Source organism: Calliopsis andreniformis, chromosome 5 (genome assembly GCF_051401765.1).
Source record: "Calliopsis andreniformis isolate RMS-2024a chromosome 5, iyCalAndr_principal, whole genome shotgun sequence".
Lineage (NCBI taxonomy): Eukaryota > Metazoa > Arthropoda > Insecta > Hymenoptera > Andrenidae > Calliopsis > Calliopsis andreniformis.
This window is the reverse complement of record NC_135066.1, coordinates 9,424,414-9,441,138: the sequence shown is the minus strand read 5'-3', so window position 1 is coordinate 9,441,138 and position 16,725 is coordinate 9,424,414. Positions and strand designations below refer to the sequence as shown.

Below are 16,725 nucleotides of genomic sequence, written 5' to 3'. Positions count from 1 at the left end.
GGAGGGCTAAGTTGTTCGATCGAGAGTTTCGTGTGGGTGTTTTTCAAAGGGTCGAGAAAAGTAGATTTAAACGTAGCTGGCGGCAAAAGGAGACAATTCTGCGAGAGAAAGAGATACTAGAAACTCTGTTAAAAGAAAGACGTAAACTGATAATACAGGATGGACTAAAAAGGATTTTCTCGGTTTAAAAAATTGTATACTTTATTCCGAATTAATTTTTGCATACTTTTTTCCGCTAAAAATAAAATATAACCCAACAAGTTTATAATGAAACATACATATTGAAACTCAAACCATAATTTAATAACAATCTGCACAAAAATAAGAAGTTAGCCATTAGGAGGTCAGTAAGAATCTAATATTCAATATGGAATTCAATGCATCGACTAGTCTATGTCCTACTGTATAAAAAACGCTCCTTAAAAAATGCTGTCTTAGATTTTCCATAGACTAACTGTTTAGTAAAAAGAAAATGACTAGAGTCTTCAGATTAGTAAGTCTGATTCTGTACGAATGTGTATTTCAGAATGGAAAGAGTTGATAATGACGAAATTATCTTTAAAGAATTTGTTACAAATTCGAGAGATTCTTATTGATTAACAGAATGTTAAAGTTAATTACCCAACTTTCAATTTAAAGCTAAAACTTTGCTTTTTCGACGATACGGAAGACACGTTCCGAATTCATAAAACGGAGAGCGATTATCATCTAAATGAAAAACCGTCGTTAGGGTACCGTCAAGTAGAATTCAATTAAGTTTCTCCGAGGAATTTTCGTTCTATCTTACAGCATTTCCTTAATCGAAAAACAGGAGATAAGAGTATTGGTAAAAAGCGAGGGGAACGAAAGAACAGGGGAAACGAGAAGCGCAAAGTTTGAGGTAACCAACTTTAATTTAGGCTTCTGAAGAGGAAATGAAGTGGCAGGCTGGCAGGTAGCGGAATGTAATTGACCCGCGAAAGCGGGAAAATATAGCCGAAAGCTCGCGCGTGTGTACAGGGCATTGGGCCGATTCTCGGATATGTAATTTTAGAACTTGGCACAATTCGATTTTATTTTCATTCAGGCCAGAACGTCGCAGCGCCGCTTGACACTGAGATCGTGTCTTGCCGCGCTAAGGCAAAGTGGCGGGAGTTCTTTTCGTCGACCCCCCTCCCCACCAGGCGAAATCTTAAATTCATCTGTTGCTATCTCTGAGTCTGCCAAATATTATTACAGTAGAAAGTCCCGATCATAGTAGTTTTCTGAATTCGATGCAAAGATTAAGAAAGCAAATTCGAAATTGACAAACTCGTGAAACAAGGTTAGGAGGATTGAGTGAGGCTTTCCAGAGCTTTGAGCTGCTGAAAGTTCAAATGTCGTCTTTACCTTTTGTATTCAGAGATTGATACTTAAATGAAACGTGTCATTGCTGTAATTTAAAGTTTCGAGGTATGTAGACTATCTTCTCGCGTATCTGTTTAGCTTTCAAAATTCAGAATCATGTTTCCTGGCAACTCTATAGGAATTACATTCACGTCTATTCAAGATACGACACACGTCTCGCGAAAATGAGTAGACGACGAGGGTAGCTTGCGACAAGCTTAATTCGGAAGCTCGTCGATAAACGAGACACACCGCTAAAGCCAAATCGATCACGAACTGGCAGCGCAAGTTAATAAGCTTCGATGTGCTAGGAAACATCATGAAAAAGTACGATCAATCGAAACTCTGGAATAGCGGGACAAACATGTCACGGAAAAACGTACCAACTGGCTGAGTGATAAATTAGGACCGACGGAAACTGCCTGATGAATGAATTATTGCGTGTCCAGCAGCGAGCTAATAAACCACTGATTATTATTTCACGAGATTTCGAGACGCAGACCGTAGTCCAATTTGCTTAATAATTTCTCCCATACAGCGTCGAAGATACCATGTTATAATACGTGACATCACACGTATCAGTTAAATTACAGGTCTCGTGTAGACAAGATTGGTATTAACTGCGTTGACAATGTGTTACAATTGTCTCTCGTTTACTCACGCAATTATAATGTCGTTTGGACAGTGACCTGCTATGTTGAATATTGAAAGCTCAACAATGACTACGGAGGCATGAATTCTGAATTAAGGTGATACGTATTCTCATTAAGACACACATCATAAGGAAATTTTATTGCGTAGATTTAAAGTGTATTCTGGAATTTTTTGTCTATGTTTAAAATAGCGATTATGTGAGCCAATTGATACAGAAAATGATATTGTTACTATAATTGGTCCAAATAGGTTCAAATAATTACGAGCACAAGTACTATATTTTAGTTAAATTGTCAAAACGATAACGACATGCAATTACACGTTTAAAAAACTCACCTTTACAGGAATACAGAAGATTATGAGTAGAAGATCTGCTGAGGCTAACCCACCCAGAAAAACATTCGTCGGTGTCGCTGGTAAAGGTCTCAACCTCGGGCACAGTGTGGAAGCAATGATGACAACATTTCCTAAAACAGAACTACAAATTATTACAGGGCTTTTGTTATTTGTTTTGCCTGATCATACACTGTACGCTAATGATAATGAAGTTAAATAAAAATTGGGAAAGAGCTTGATAAATCGTGTTATTTTTTGTTATTAACTCTTTGAAAAACGAAGTATTATAGAAGGATATTACTTTCATTATTTGAGCTTTTAAAGTTTATGCATCGACAACTGCTACTGCGTTTAGCAATTACCAACATTTCCTCGAGATGGGTTAAATTTGATTAAAGCACAATGACGTTTAATAACAATATATTGCTAAAGAGTTTTAAGATGCTTATACAAAAGCATGTGGGCATGTCTGGGAATATGATTCAACTTATTACGTTCAATGCAATATGCTGTCAACACGCTTCTGCGTTGAAAATTATCTTTATTACTTAAGTAGAAGGAAATAAGCTGCTCAAAGTCATGAAAGACAAACATATACGTAGAAGTGTGAACAATACCTACGAGGATTCAGCAATTAGGTACAGAAGCTGTAAAAAATAATTTGTCGTTGATATTGTTTCAAACGTGTACTATAATTTTAGATGCTTATCGAAAACTTTTCTCGAAGTTAACTTTTCTCGAAGTATTAAACATAAGGAGAAATACAATCAGTAACTAGAAATTTGCAGAAAATACAAATATTCACTTTGTCAAGTACTGTACGAGTGGCAACAACAAAGCAGAGGAAGTCAGCGATAATATTAATCATCCCAATGGTGCTTTAAATAACAATTTTTCCTCCATGACAATGAACGCGATTAGTAACGATAAGATGAAATTCATTGCACTTCTTTTAGTTTCGCCAAACTAAAACAACTTGCTAAAAGCCTGATTTGTGACTCAATAAATTATTTATTACATAACCGAAGTCGGCCTACATTTTTTTCAAAAATAATTATTTAGATCGAGCGACCTGAATTTGGAAGAAAAAGGGAGTCCGAATTAAAACCAAGTTTTCAAAATCATTATTTTAAGCACAATTTTTTACACAGATTGTGATAAAACTCGTTAGATAACTAATTAAAGGACTCGTTGGCTCGACACATAACTGCTGAAACAATCATTTAATAATAAGAAAATCGTAAATAAAAACCCAATTAAAGTCGAATTTTGATGCCATTACTCTGGTTATCACAAATCTATCTCCTCGACCGATACAATCCTAAAGATAACTAATTTTTCATCGATTTCAAGGGAATTCTATCTCCAACATCCAATTTGCACATATTCTCGTTTTCAAGCATGCAATTGTCGTTTCCAGAAACATGGAATCAATCCAGATACTGCTGTAACCTCACAGGAACATGCAAAGAATACAATTAACTATTTCATAGAATCAAATCTATTTGTTAAAGTATAAACAAAACCTTCTTACACAAAGAAAAAGCTGCAGTAGAATCGTGAAACATGGAAAGCGGATAAATCGAAGAAAAATTGAAAAAGGCAAGGTGTAAAGTTAGAGAGGTCGCCGCGCGAATGGAAAAGCACTTACCGATTAATCCGAGGCAAAAGGTGAGGGAGTAGACGACGAGGACAGGTCCCAGTTCAGTCCAGTCGAAGCGGCTGAACGACTCGTTGATGTCGTAGTCGAGAAAATCGTCCGTCGCATTAGTCCCGTTCGACATGACTGCGATTAGCTTCTTAACAACGACACTTCACAGTCTGGAACCACTTGTCGAGCGTTCACGAGGACGTTTTCCATCCTGCACTTTTACTCGTTCACTGCCCTAACTGCACCGCAATTTGCAAGCTTACTCCCACCACGCTCGTATCGTCCCTTGAGGATCCTTCGTGCTCGAAGCTTGAGGAAACGTTCCTGTCTGCTCTTCGATCACCAATTTTCTCCTCCCCATGTTGCCCTGGGATACTGTATCCTTAATCCTTGGGAGAATAGAAAGGTACATCTATCACTTGCAGTATTCTGGAGTTCTCAACTGAGTTATATGTGTGAATAGGATATTCCATCTAATTTTATGATTCGAGATATTTTCTGTCTCAAAGAGTGATATACATTTCCATTAAGAAATTGCATGAGAGTTTACCGGAATTTCTTTTAACCCTGGCAATATGGGTGCAACGAGATCGTTTTGACCCGCTTACCTAAATGTATTTCATGGTATATATTATACACATATTCGTATGTACTTTGTGTGATAAACAGATAGTATACCTCATAAACTTGAAGTTTGTATCATTTTTATGTCTGTAATAAATGTACCTGATTGTGAACCTTAAAGAGTGTCATGTGATACAATCTGTTACAGTAAAAACTGGAAAGGGACTATGGTCTGATAAAATGGAAATTGTTTTTTGAAATGGCTTTAATCTGAAATTTTTAAATTGAAATGAAATTTAATTTTTTAAATTTTGTGCACAAATATACTACATCTAAAATCTTTAAATTTAAATTAAATTGAATTTCAAATTAACTACATTTTTCAAATTTTTGTTAACATCCCCTACAGTTGCTGCAAGATTTAATTTTCTTTTTCATTTCAAATATATGCTCAATACTACATTTCGTTTTATTGAGCCTGTAATAATCATCAAACATACATAGACTTTCAGCTATCTGGTGACAGTAATATTTGATTCAGAATTGTATTTAATCTAATTCCACTTTGCAATTTCAGAACTGATGCAATTTGATTTTGTAAGTATATCAGTGCTCTGATTACATGTTCCAGTGATAAAGTTAATAATGCACATCAGTACCTGTAAATTTTGAATAAAATACTGAGAATCATACTAAATTCAGTTATATCATGTCCCCATTCAGAGTAGATACTCCCAATTTTCGAAGGGTATACTGAAAATTTACACAGCAAAGGAAAACATAAATTAACCATCAAAATAGCTAACTAAGTGAAACGTTTCTCGAACACGTGCATTTTGCCTTGAACATTCCTTATTAATACCGACTTAACGAAAGTACGAACACAAGCTTTAGTTCTAGCTTGTGCTGCAGTATGCGAAATTCAACTTACACTTAATATTCTGTATGGAAACCCCTATGTTGACTGCGGAATATGCAGCATGCCTAGGTTCAGTTAAGTCGATAAATTCATTAAGAGCCGTGGATTAGAGTGGCTGTGCAATTCTCGAAAATAATAGAAACTAAGCAGTCGAAATCTGAGTGAAACTCCAATTGAACAACAAATTGTTTTCATGCGTACTAAAGTAATCAAATTATTTTAAAGACAAGAGACTGCATGTGCATAGCAATTCCTAGCAATTTTTCTTCATTAGGTATCGAACCCCGAGAACTTTATTCTAGTCACGTTTTGACGACTTCCGCTTCATCGATACTGTGACAGCTACCAACTTTTATTTTTCTTCCTGAAACCTACTCTTCGATACTTTACTAACCTCATATTAGTTTACATTGGCTGGCAACTTGTAACGAAATCGTTAGATATGTACATATGAGAATAACTAAAATTGAAACCTTTCAGTTATGTATAACCTTGAAACTAATTCGAATAGTATATAACAAAAACTTCTCATTCGTTACACTATATCACAATACATAGAAAAGAAAAGGCTTAAGACTACTTAGAGCCTTCCTGAGCGTTCATCACCGAACAACCATATTTCATTCGCATCATCGTTAACATTTATCAGAATAGTACGTGCTCTGCCATAGAACATCCTTCATTTATGAAACTCAAAATAAGGAGACACTCGATGTGGCCACTGCGATGAAATTACTATATTCCGCCATTTACTATGCAATGAGTAGAGTTTCAAAAAGCTATGTGTGCTTCTTTATTTGACTGTAAAAATACTGAGGAAGCTACAAATGGAACAAACTCAAAAATCTTAACTGTTGCGTTATGAAATTTTTTAGATAAAGATAAAACACTAGATAAAGTACGCTTATCTATAACCATTCATAACTTCAGTTTGTCAGTTACAACAGAAAGCACAAATGTCAAGTCCACGTATACAATGCATCACATCGAACCGCAGCATGTGCATAATTAATATGCGCCAGGATGAGCCTGACTTTATGGCAGTACATACCGCGGTGCTTTCAGGATTCGGGAGATACATCAATCGATTATCGATCCGGTCACTTCGTATCGTTGCCTTGTGCAAGAAACATGACGTAACTGTTGTTGAGATTGTTGAAACACAATCGATCTATACCGAGGATTTATAAAGAAGTTCAGCTAGTACAGGTTCACTGAGCGTAGAGGTCAACTGATTCCCCTGTGATTATAAAACTGGAAGAAAACGCTTGAGAAATTTCAGAAATTATTTCAATTCTTTGTGTCAGTGACTAACAATGAGTTCCGAAAGACTGCAACTCGGGTTTATTGTTCGATAAAAATTGTAATTGAAAGGTTACTCTAAGAAAATAATGGAAAAGGCCAATTTAAAATACTAACTGAGTCTACTTAACTTGAGAGTTGTTAGAGCAAGCAGACTCTTTTCTTTTCTACAGCAGATTCTTTTCTTCAATATTACGTATTATTGTAACTCTGTGATGTCTTGTAAGGTTGCTTTGTGCATTTTTATTAAAAGAGTGAAGGATCATTATACTATCATACAAAATTGACTATAGACAATTCGGAAAAAAATAGAAATAGTTCTCTTTGGTATTTAAACAGAATGAGAGCGCACTCACAGATAAATACTACCAATTTATTCAATTAGTACGAATCACTTTGGGGAAATCATGGTTGGCAAATGATCCGTTTCACAATGCACTAATTCTGGGCTAATTAGTACGCGTAAATTCACTTTAAATAGTCATGCTATTGATCACGAGCGACGAATCGATAATCGCTACACCCTCAGTCGAACATATATCACGACTTTACGGGTGCCTTGAACCATTTTCACTCTAACGTATTTTTCGTGTCTGCGTCAGTCTTGGAGATGTGCTCCACGAAGGATGTACCTACTTTCTTCGTAAAGTGCATGTGACTGTTTAGTAGAATAATCTTCGTTTAGAGTAAAACTATATTAACTACGTTTTAGAAACTGATATAAAAATCTGATACAGTCCTCAATAAAATTAATATATTTAATACTGTCTAATGATATATGATTCTTTAAATATACATACACATAAGTGTTTTGTTACAATTTGAAAATTAAACACGTTTTTCTTGAAATACTTTTTTCTGGATATTTTGAGAAATATTGAAAATAATAAACAGGTGAATGCAGTTCAAGCTTGTAATAAATGTATTCATGAAAAATATAATTATGTTAAAATTATTCAGAGTGAACGAATATTCTTTGCAATAGGTACATTTGTCACTCACGCTTCGATAAGACGAAACTTTTAATACACTCTGCTTTAAAATCTATGCACCGACTAAAACAGTCCTTAACACGTTCCGTGCTGGACCGTTTTTTGGTTACTTGGATTTGGGGCGCATTTGCCCCACACGGCACGGAACCTGTTAAACTCGCAAATTCCTCTATAGAAATCAGTTTTCGAGGCACTATTCAGTCGAGAGATTCAGCGTTTCGCGGAAACCATCTAACTCATGCAGATTTATTTTCTATTGACTCCAATATGATTCTAGATCATAATTCTCAGGGCACACACTCTGCAATTACAGGCGCGAATCATAAATCACGCGGAAAACAACCTTCGTTTCGCTGGTGCATGCATTTAGCAAGTTCAGGCATGACGCGATAAGCACTAAAATCGTGTCAAGTGCGTCATTTGAAAATCCAAGACGCACAATTACGAAAATGACGGACGAAGATCGTGAACGGTTCCGCCAAGGTTTGTCGAGAAACTTTTTGGAAAGAAAAAAGATGATACACAGAACACAACCACTGAAGTGATTATCAACCGTGTCTGTGTTATTTCTCTCGGCTTTTATGAAGGTGAACCTCCTTGAGGCTAAGCATCCTACAAATCGAGCTTTCTAGGCCTTTAAGACTTTAATTCCCTCAATCTCGATCACCCTTGTTATGTTGATTATTTTTTATGGAAGTTCGAAATAAAGAAGATGCAATCTTTATCGTGTGATTAAATTTAAAAAAATGTTCGGTATAAATACCGAAGTATTTTATTATTTTTGTTTGATGATTACAAATTACTGGTTTTTGATTAAGTATAAATGTAATTTTACACTACTGATTAATGCCATTTCTAACTCACGATGAAACTTCTTCGTTTATTTCTCCCAACTCTAAAAACGATTAATCGATCGATAATCAGCACACGAAACAGCTACGACCGAAAATGAAAAAAATCCAATAATTGAATTTTTAAAGCTGGTTGGAGAAACTTTGGTACCCAATCAAGGCAGTATTAACACGAAAATTCTGCAACGATTCGATACGAAAAGTTTTACGCAAGCCTGTCGAATGTCCCAACTCGATCAGAACAATTTTTCTACGGAAAATTGCTCGAGTTTCGCGTAACGAAAGTAACTTCCAGATTGACATTAGAAGAAAATTTCAGTGGGATTCTGCTCGAATTCCCAAAAAATATAGCGCATCGTGAAGAAACGCGATCACCACACGATCAATGGTGAATTTTGATATAATATGTAAAACTCTACGAAACGTTAGCAGCTGTCACTACAACTCTGCGCGTGTACATACATTTCACAGTCGGATGTCACAAATGACATTTTTATTTGGCAGAAATCAACGGAAGAGAAAAATCCTTTTTCTCGTTTTTATAACTTCCATTATGTCAACATCGTGATCGTTTAAATTTGTTCCGCAGGCAAAGCAAAAACAACTCTAATTGGCGAACAGTGATCCGAAGCAGAGCTGTTTCCGTTTATACAGTGTTCTATCTAAATGATATCACATAAATGTCTGCTTTATTTATTGTTGTACGAAAAACCTTATCAAGACAAAGTTGCATTATTTTAAGAAGTATGTGTAACTATGAAAACAATTTTTTAGCAAGATCATTCTTTTTAATATTTTAAGGTTATCGGTATTTTTCAAACTGGAATCTTGTTCTTTTTTAGATATCTTTGTACAGCATGAAAAAACGAATTTAACGACCATGTTAACTATCTCACGTTAATCACTTTATCTTGAGATACTTGCATATAAAGGTTAAAACCTCTCAAGAATTTACGTGGCATATCGATTCATATTTTCATATTCATTTCATATTCATATTTTCAAAAACAAACATTAGCTATTATCAGAAGCGAACATAATTTTACATTTCATTGGCAATTTCTAAGGTCGATCAGTAAGACAACCCATATAGGCTTTCTACTAGCGACCTGAGCTTTAAGTCAAGAATCGTATTTCTGATAACAAGAAATGACGTCTTCTTGGTCAATGATATATTGGTTAAAACATTAAAAACAGATTGACAAGACAGTAGATAAATATCAAAGAAAATTTGGAAAATGATAGAAAAATGTTTGAAAACGTAGAATCTATTTTTTACAATAGCGTTCCTGTTAGATTCTTTAATGATAATGTAACGTTCCAACTGAAGTTCTTTTTTTAATCATCGCCTGGACGAGCAAGTACATACATCAATTTTCAAAGGGGTGTCGAACGAAGCTGTAAACCAAGTACACGAGCGGATAGACTTAATTTGCCTCGTTGTTTGATCTGGTCCACGAGGCGTAAACCAGGATCGATAAAGTAGCGCAATCCATGCATCTAAATGAGTAGAGTACCAGATGTTAGCAATAAACCAGTATTTATAGTGCACAGACGAATAAAAACATGCGCCATTGGGAACGTAGCCGAATGTTCAGCTGTGTCTCATCAAACTCCCATCAGTCACGATTCCCAATGGACTGTCAATCTGAAAATACGCGTCGCACCGTCCACGTGCCTAGAATGAATTTTCAGCTATCTCTTGAGATAAAGTTTATGAAACTTTAATTATTAGTAGTAGATTGCATTGGTTCAAATCTACGTGAAATGAGCTAAAAATATAGTACGTACAAGATTATCAATAAACAATCAAATTGATATATGCGTGTGTGAGTCAATGAATTACTGTGCAAAAGTAATAATCTTAGTCCATTAATTTATCGAATAAAGTTTCAGAAAACAAATTTCCTTTAGCAGAGTTATTTTGAAAAGGAAGAGTTCCAAGTAAAAAATTACCCTCATTATACAACTGTCCACTGAATACAGTCTCAATTAGATGCTTATCTTTAATCTCCACCACTAGTAAATATTCTGTTTTATCCAACCACCTCGTCGTGGTCAATTCTCCCCTACTACAGCATGTAATTACCAACAGAAAGTTAGTCTGTAAAATTTATGCATCGCGTACTATTCAAACAAAGTTTGCAACTTATGATGGGCAAGGAAAAGTAACTCGAAATACCAACATTCCACGGAAAAAAAAGAAACTCTAAAAGGAGCAACCCCCGCGAAATTCGGTCTCGAAAAATGGCACAATGGCAACGGTGAGGGAGTATTCCGAGGTTGGCCTAGTTCCCATGTTTTGCGAAAAGACGGTCATTCAGTGGTTGCGCTACACGAGAGCCTGATTTACGTTCGCCGGATTAGGTATCACGGTTCTAAATGCAAAAGCCCATACGCGATTCTATTTATGAAGGTCGGACATATGCGATCACCTTCACCTGTGCCGCGTTCACCGACATTTATGAAAGAAACGACGCGACGTGTCTCAAAAATCGACTGTCAAGACGAGATGGCATGCATCTTTCATGAAGCTGATTCGCAATCTTCGACAATTATGCGCCTCTTTGACGCCAAACAGAAAGACGTTTTGCTTCTCTCCATTCACAAAAGAAACCATTTTTTTTTCTTTTTCTTTCTATAGCGCTTCTTAAGGCGAGAATTTCTATATACACACATCAAGTGTATAGGAAATCTGTCTTTACAGAGACTATATAATCTACGTGCCAATTAATGGAATTGTCAATTATTGATAATGAATTTTTTTTCAATTTTCGAGAGGGTGAGAAGAACACAAAAAAGAGTTTATTTGATTTTCATCTGTTACCTACTTAAAAATTAAATCTTATAGCTATGAAACTGTAAATAAGTACCTACAGTGGAATGATTAGATAAGAGGTTCTTGTCAACTGGATATTAAGCCAGACATCGAAAACAAAAAGATATGTTCCTACACTATTCCCTCTACATTCTATGACTTTTCAGATATCGTTTGTCGATTGGAGATCCTCCAATAGCTTTCAGAAGCAACATTCTAAATAGGTATATAACAGTGCAAGACCTTACTCCAGGAAACCAACGATTCTTAAGGAAGTACCTACACACATATCAGATAAAAGTCGAGTAAGGCTTGACAGATAAAAGCTGTCTCTGGTTCCTAGTAAGACTGAAATCGTAAAGCTTGAAAGCATGCTACAACGTGTGTAATAAAAGAAAACATTCCAATGGAGAAGTGATATCGATTACCGAGCAACACGATTGCTATCAGGATCTGCGTACGGGGTGCATACAATAAAATACTGACTGCGTTTCGTCGAGAGGCGTACGGATCTGGCCGTTTGCGGAGATAGCGAGGGAAACACCAAAATTTATTGGGCTATTCACGAGCAGAATTCCGTCGTACGATGAAAACGGTTTACGGATGATTTACATCTCTGCAAGGAAGCCACACCTTACCCTTAGTCTCCCTATGATTCGTGTTATCTATTATGTTCCTATTCATCGGCTCTTTACATGATCGAAACTTATGTTTTTTGTTCAAATTCGTCAATACAGATTTATGAATTTACGCGTAGTAAAATCTGACCAAATATAGAAACTGAAAAGACGAAATATGTACGTAGGTATATTGATATACATATTTAGTGCATCAGTCATGTAACTCAGGGACCATAATTTTGCGAGAACCGAAATATCTTCATTAATATTTATATCCCGTATATAAATTTCAGAAATAATGAAATTGATGAACACATTTATCATTTTTATTTAAAAATATGTGCCTCAAAGCCAGACTAACCCAAGTCTGTTTTTTAAAAATTGAGTCTTTTACAGGAAGAGTCAAGTTACATCATAGGTGAAGGAAACTTAATAGTATAAACTACTTCAAACATTATGTTAAGAAATGGACAATTGTACCTGTCTTCTGACTCTCCTAGAAAATAGAAAGAATACTTTCGCATATATTTTTACATGATTCAAGCCACAGAAATACAATCAATGCAAAACAACTATTCGACAATTCTGAACAATGGAAACAAATATTCCACGTGAATAAACGACAAACGCAGTTGATTTCGTACGAATGGCAAAGCTTTGGAACAATTTCAATCAAATCTGTTTAGCCTGGCGAAACAAATATCGCGGCGATCTAACGTCAGATAGCAGGCAAGAATTTGTGAATACAATCTGGATACAAATGCTGCATATACGACGTTCTTGTCGTTAAATTAATGAATTCGAAACTTTTGATGAAATTCAGGAAACTGCGACGATATATGTTCCTTATGCTATCTCAACATACCGACAAAATTCGACAGAAGCACGACATGCTCTGAGATTGTTGAAACGTAGCAAATGATGACAAAGATAAATGAAGAAATGGAAGGAAGACAAAGTTTCCCTTCAAGAACGAAAAATACGATATAACGTAGTGAAAAATTATTCGTCACCTTTTTGACCCTTTATAATCTGATTGTTCCTCTGCGTGTGAAAATAAAATTTTATAACAGGAAGATGATAAACGTTTTCAGTAGGATATAAGTCAACATCAGAACGACCTTCCTCCTTCCTGTCTATCAAAAAGACTGGCTGGGTTTTCTTGACCTTACTTATACAAAAAATTTCTTATCATCATTGTTATGTTTATTATTATACTCTCACATGAAATTTTGTGAAGAATATAATATGTAATTAATAGTAAATATGCAAAGAAATAAAGTTAAAGAGCTGCAAACTATAATTGTCTCAATGTTAAAAATTTACTTTTGAAAAATTACGAATGAGACACTTTGACTTATTCGGCCTTTTTAGTGTTAATAATTAAATTGTAATTATGAATGTTATTATAAAAAAGACAGTATATTTCTGAGTCTTGAGTGGATAATGTCACAGGTCTGTGTACCGAAGAAAAAATATTATTGTTCAGGTGATTCAATAACAAATGTTATACATATGTATAGGCATAAATGAAGAAACGTTCTACTGGTAAGTTACAACACAAATATGAAACATGAATGTAATAGTGAGTTCTTTGTTGACATCTTATAATACTAGAATATGCAAATATCATTCTTTGTCAAATGCAATTACTCTAACTTCCCTCTATGTTTATCATTGTAAATCGTTAAAGGTGATCAATCTCAATGACTGAGCAAACTGATACCACTACACATGGGTCTGCATAATTTCATATCAAAGTAATGTTAGTATTCTTCATCAAAAAGTGATTTTTATGAAAATTCATCATACTGAATTTAATTTGCAACAAAAACTGAAAAGAATCAACATTGCATTTACTCAATTAAAATGAGACAGATTTAAAGTACGTAAATTGACAAATTCAATATCTCAACAATATTGAAATTCTATTGAAAACAGGAAACAACATTTTGAAATGGAAATTTAAATTAAAATTATACATATTCTCTTTTTTTCTACATAATATATATGATAACAAAAACATTCAATAAAATGTATCTACAAAATAAGATTTCATCAAAATCACACCCTATTCAACAGAATCGTCCTACTATTTATGCTCCTATTCTTTGCTTGCAACTACTTATGTATAATACATGTTCAGCGTACAGTCATTCCTAGATTTGAATGAGAGATGCTTAGAACTTTTTCTCTGTACTTTTCTTATTTACCTTACACTCCAAGTGTCGTCACCTTTCATAAAAAAATTTTCATGGCCTTAAACTTTCAAAGAAAACTATAAGTACTACTAATACGATTTATAATATTTAGGTATGCTATCAAGAACATATGAATGCAGTTAATGTAAAATAAATGTAAAGTTTAATGCAAATGTAATATGTATAAATAAAATCTATCTCATATGCTTCTACAAAAAAACCTACTCACTCCCGTTTGTAGTTGCGTAGAAAACAATCTCTAGATTTAAAGCTGTGCAGATTACTCGATTCAAATTATAGAAAGAGCAAAGCAGTGGCTATTACTGTTTCGTTACAAACGAGTTTTTTTACTTATCTTTATTTTTTTAAATATTTTTCGAATATCAAAATTAAAATAATTTATGAACTGGAGTAAATACAAAATATGTTTTCAATCTCATGTTTCGTGGAAATATATACGTACTTTAAAAAAGTGTAAACAGATTTACACATATTTGAAATTTAATTTCAGCGAATTCGATACTTATGTTTATGTCGTGTTGTAAATATTTCTCAACTTTTTTATTTAAATAATAAACAATAAATTTCTATTTATTATAAACAGATTTTGGCTCTTTTCAAGCTATGAAATTTAAAAAAAAATCATAATTTAAAGTTAACAAAAATGGTCTGGCAAAAAGTGAAAAATAAAAGGCAAGAGATTTCCTAAGTTATTTCTATTTGACAATCTTTAAATCTTTAAATTTGTTTAAAGTATCTAGTACTTTTAATTAAGTAATCTACTGACTAACACAACTTCAATTTTAAACTACACATTTTAAGATTTATTGTCACATTTAACGAATTACGAGCGCTCGTCACGATACAAGATAATACCACAACTCTAATTTTATATATTAACATCTATCGTGTCCACTGACTGTCAATGTGACAACGTAATATTACTGAAAGCTAGTGAAGAACTTTTCACTGATAAATATCAACCAACGGATGGTTATTAATGGTTAGCTTCGCGAAAGGTCATGTTAAAAGTGATTAGAGCAGTACAGCGAAATGTAACAAACGTGAGGTAATCCTCAAAAATAACGAAATTTCAAAAGTGAAGTAAATATATTGAAAACGTCCACATTAGTCGTAATTAGTATTATATTTAAAATAACATTGTATATTATTCTAAAAAAATAACGAAATCGCGCAACTCTCAATACATATTACATACCTCACGTAGTAATTTTTAGTGTAATGACACAATACAAATGTACATCAATTCTACACTTATCTTTTTTCGTATTCGCGTCTCACAAAGTAAATACGAATTATCAATATATGAATAAATCACAGAAATATATTTCACACAATCATAAAAATAAGCTCATCCTTGGTAACGAATTACAAGACAAGAATGAGTAGAAATAAAACCAGAAAATATTTCGAATTTTCAAGAAAACTCCCCAGAAATGTTATAGTGTTGCTGTTTTAAATTATTAAAATAATTCATTGTGAAAGACAAAAGTTTGACGAGTGCACTGATACACTTAAACATGTAAATGTCACTTTACTCACCAGAGGAAGGATGCTGAAAAGTCTGAAAGGACCACTAATTTCACCGTAGTATTCACTGTATTTTGTTGTCAATGCGGTGGATGGTTCACTCACTTATCACTTGATCCATTTATGATGCGCGAAATTTAAAAAAATCCAGTAACAACCCCACGACGTTCCACAGCGGAGCGGTGTCTATAAACTGAAGGTTCGATGAAACCACGCGACCACGGAAGTACCCGCCAAGCCGAACAGCCCCGACTCACCCCGATCGTAACCGAAGTCAAACGAAAATGTCCGAGGTTTTGCGCCGCGGTCAAACGATGTTTCAATCAATCTAGAAAAGAAAACAAACTAATTATCAATTATCATTAATTACTAATTATAGTTAATGTAAATTCTACTTTGACATGTTTTCAGTTAAATGAAATGCTATGTCAGCATGTTTAAAGTTTAAGCTGGTAGGTGCTGTAATCTTGAACTTTCAAGTATTCAATTTTCTAGTTCTCAAACCATCGAAGTCTTTTTACGTATTTATTTCAGTTTTTGAAGATTAATTTATAGAACTCTGTATTTAAGCTTTGAAAACCCCGTTGGTATAATATGGGTTAGTTAGGATTATAATTACGCTTTTATTACTTCTAATTATTGGACAGATACCGTTCGTGATTGGGCGTCGATGTAAATTTGGGTTAATATTAAAGTTTTTATTGATAATTATGGTATTTAAAAAATTGAATAATCTTCTAAAATTTCTTCATAAAAAAGCACGAAAGAAGTTTATAAGGAAGAAAGATTTAAAAAAAAAGGCAGACAAGAAAGATTTTTTCTTAACCCATTACATTTTAAGGCAAAATTATGTAGTGATCCTAATACTATTTCCCTAGTATAATCAAATTCAAATTTTCAA

The 16,725-nt window shown here is 34.2% G+C and overlaps 1 protein-coding gene across 7 annotated transcripts in view; it reads right to left on the bottom strand.

The window, feature by feature from the left end:
• LOC143179254 (QRFP-like peptide receptor) overlaps positions 1-15,999 on the bottom strand; it is a 63,417-nt gene extending 47,418 nt beyond the window's left edge. For all 7 annotated transcript variants that reach the window (XR_013001929.1, XR_013001930.1, XR_013001931.1 and 4 more), the window contains exons 1-3: positions 15,837-15,999; positions 4,007-4,395; positions 2,356-2,486 (exon numbers count right to left, since the gene is read on the bottom strand). Coding sequence is in view for 2 of the 7 variants with exons in the window: in XM_076378383.1 (XP_076234498.1) it covers positions 2,356-2,486; positions 4,007-4,139 (264 nt within the window). In the remaining 5 variants the exon portion in view is untranslated. The remainder of the gene's footprint in view (positions 1-2,355; positions 2,487-4,006; positions 4,396-15,836) is intronic.
• Between the last annotated feature and the right edge of the window lie 726 nt (positions 16,000-16,725).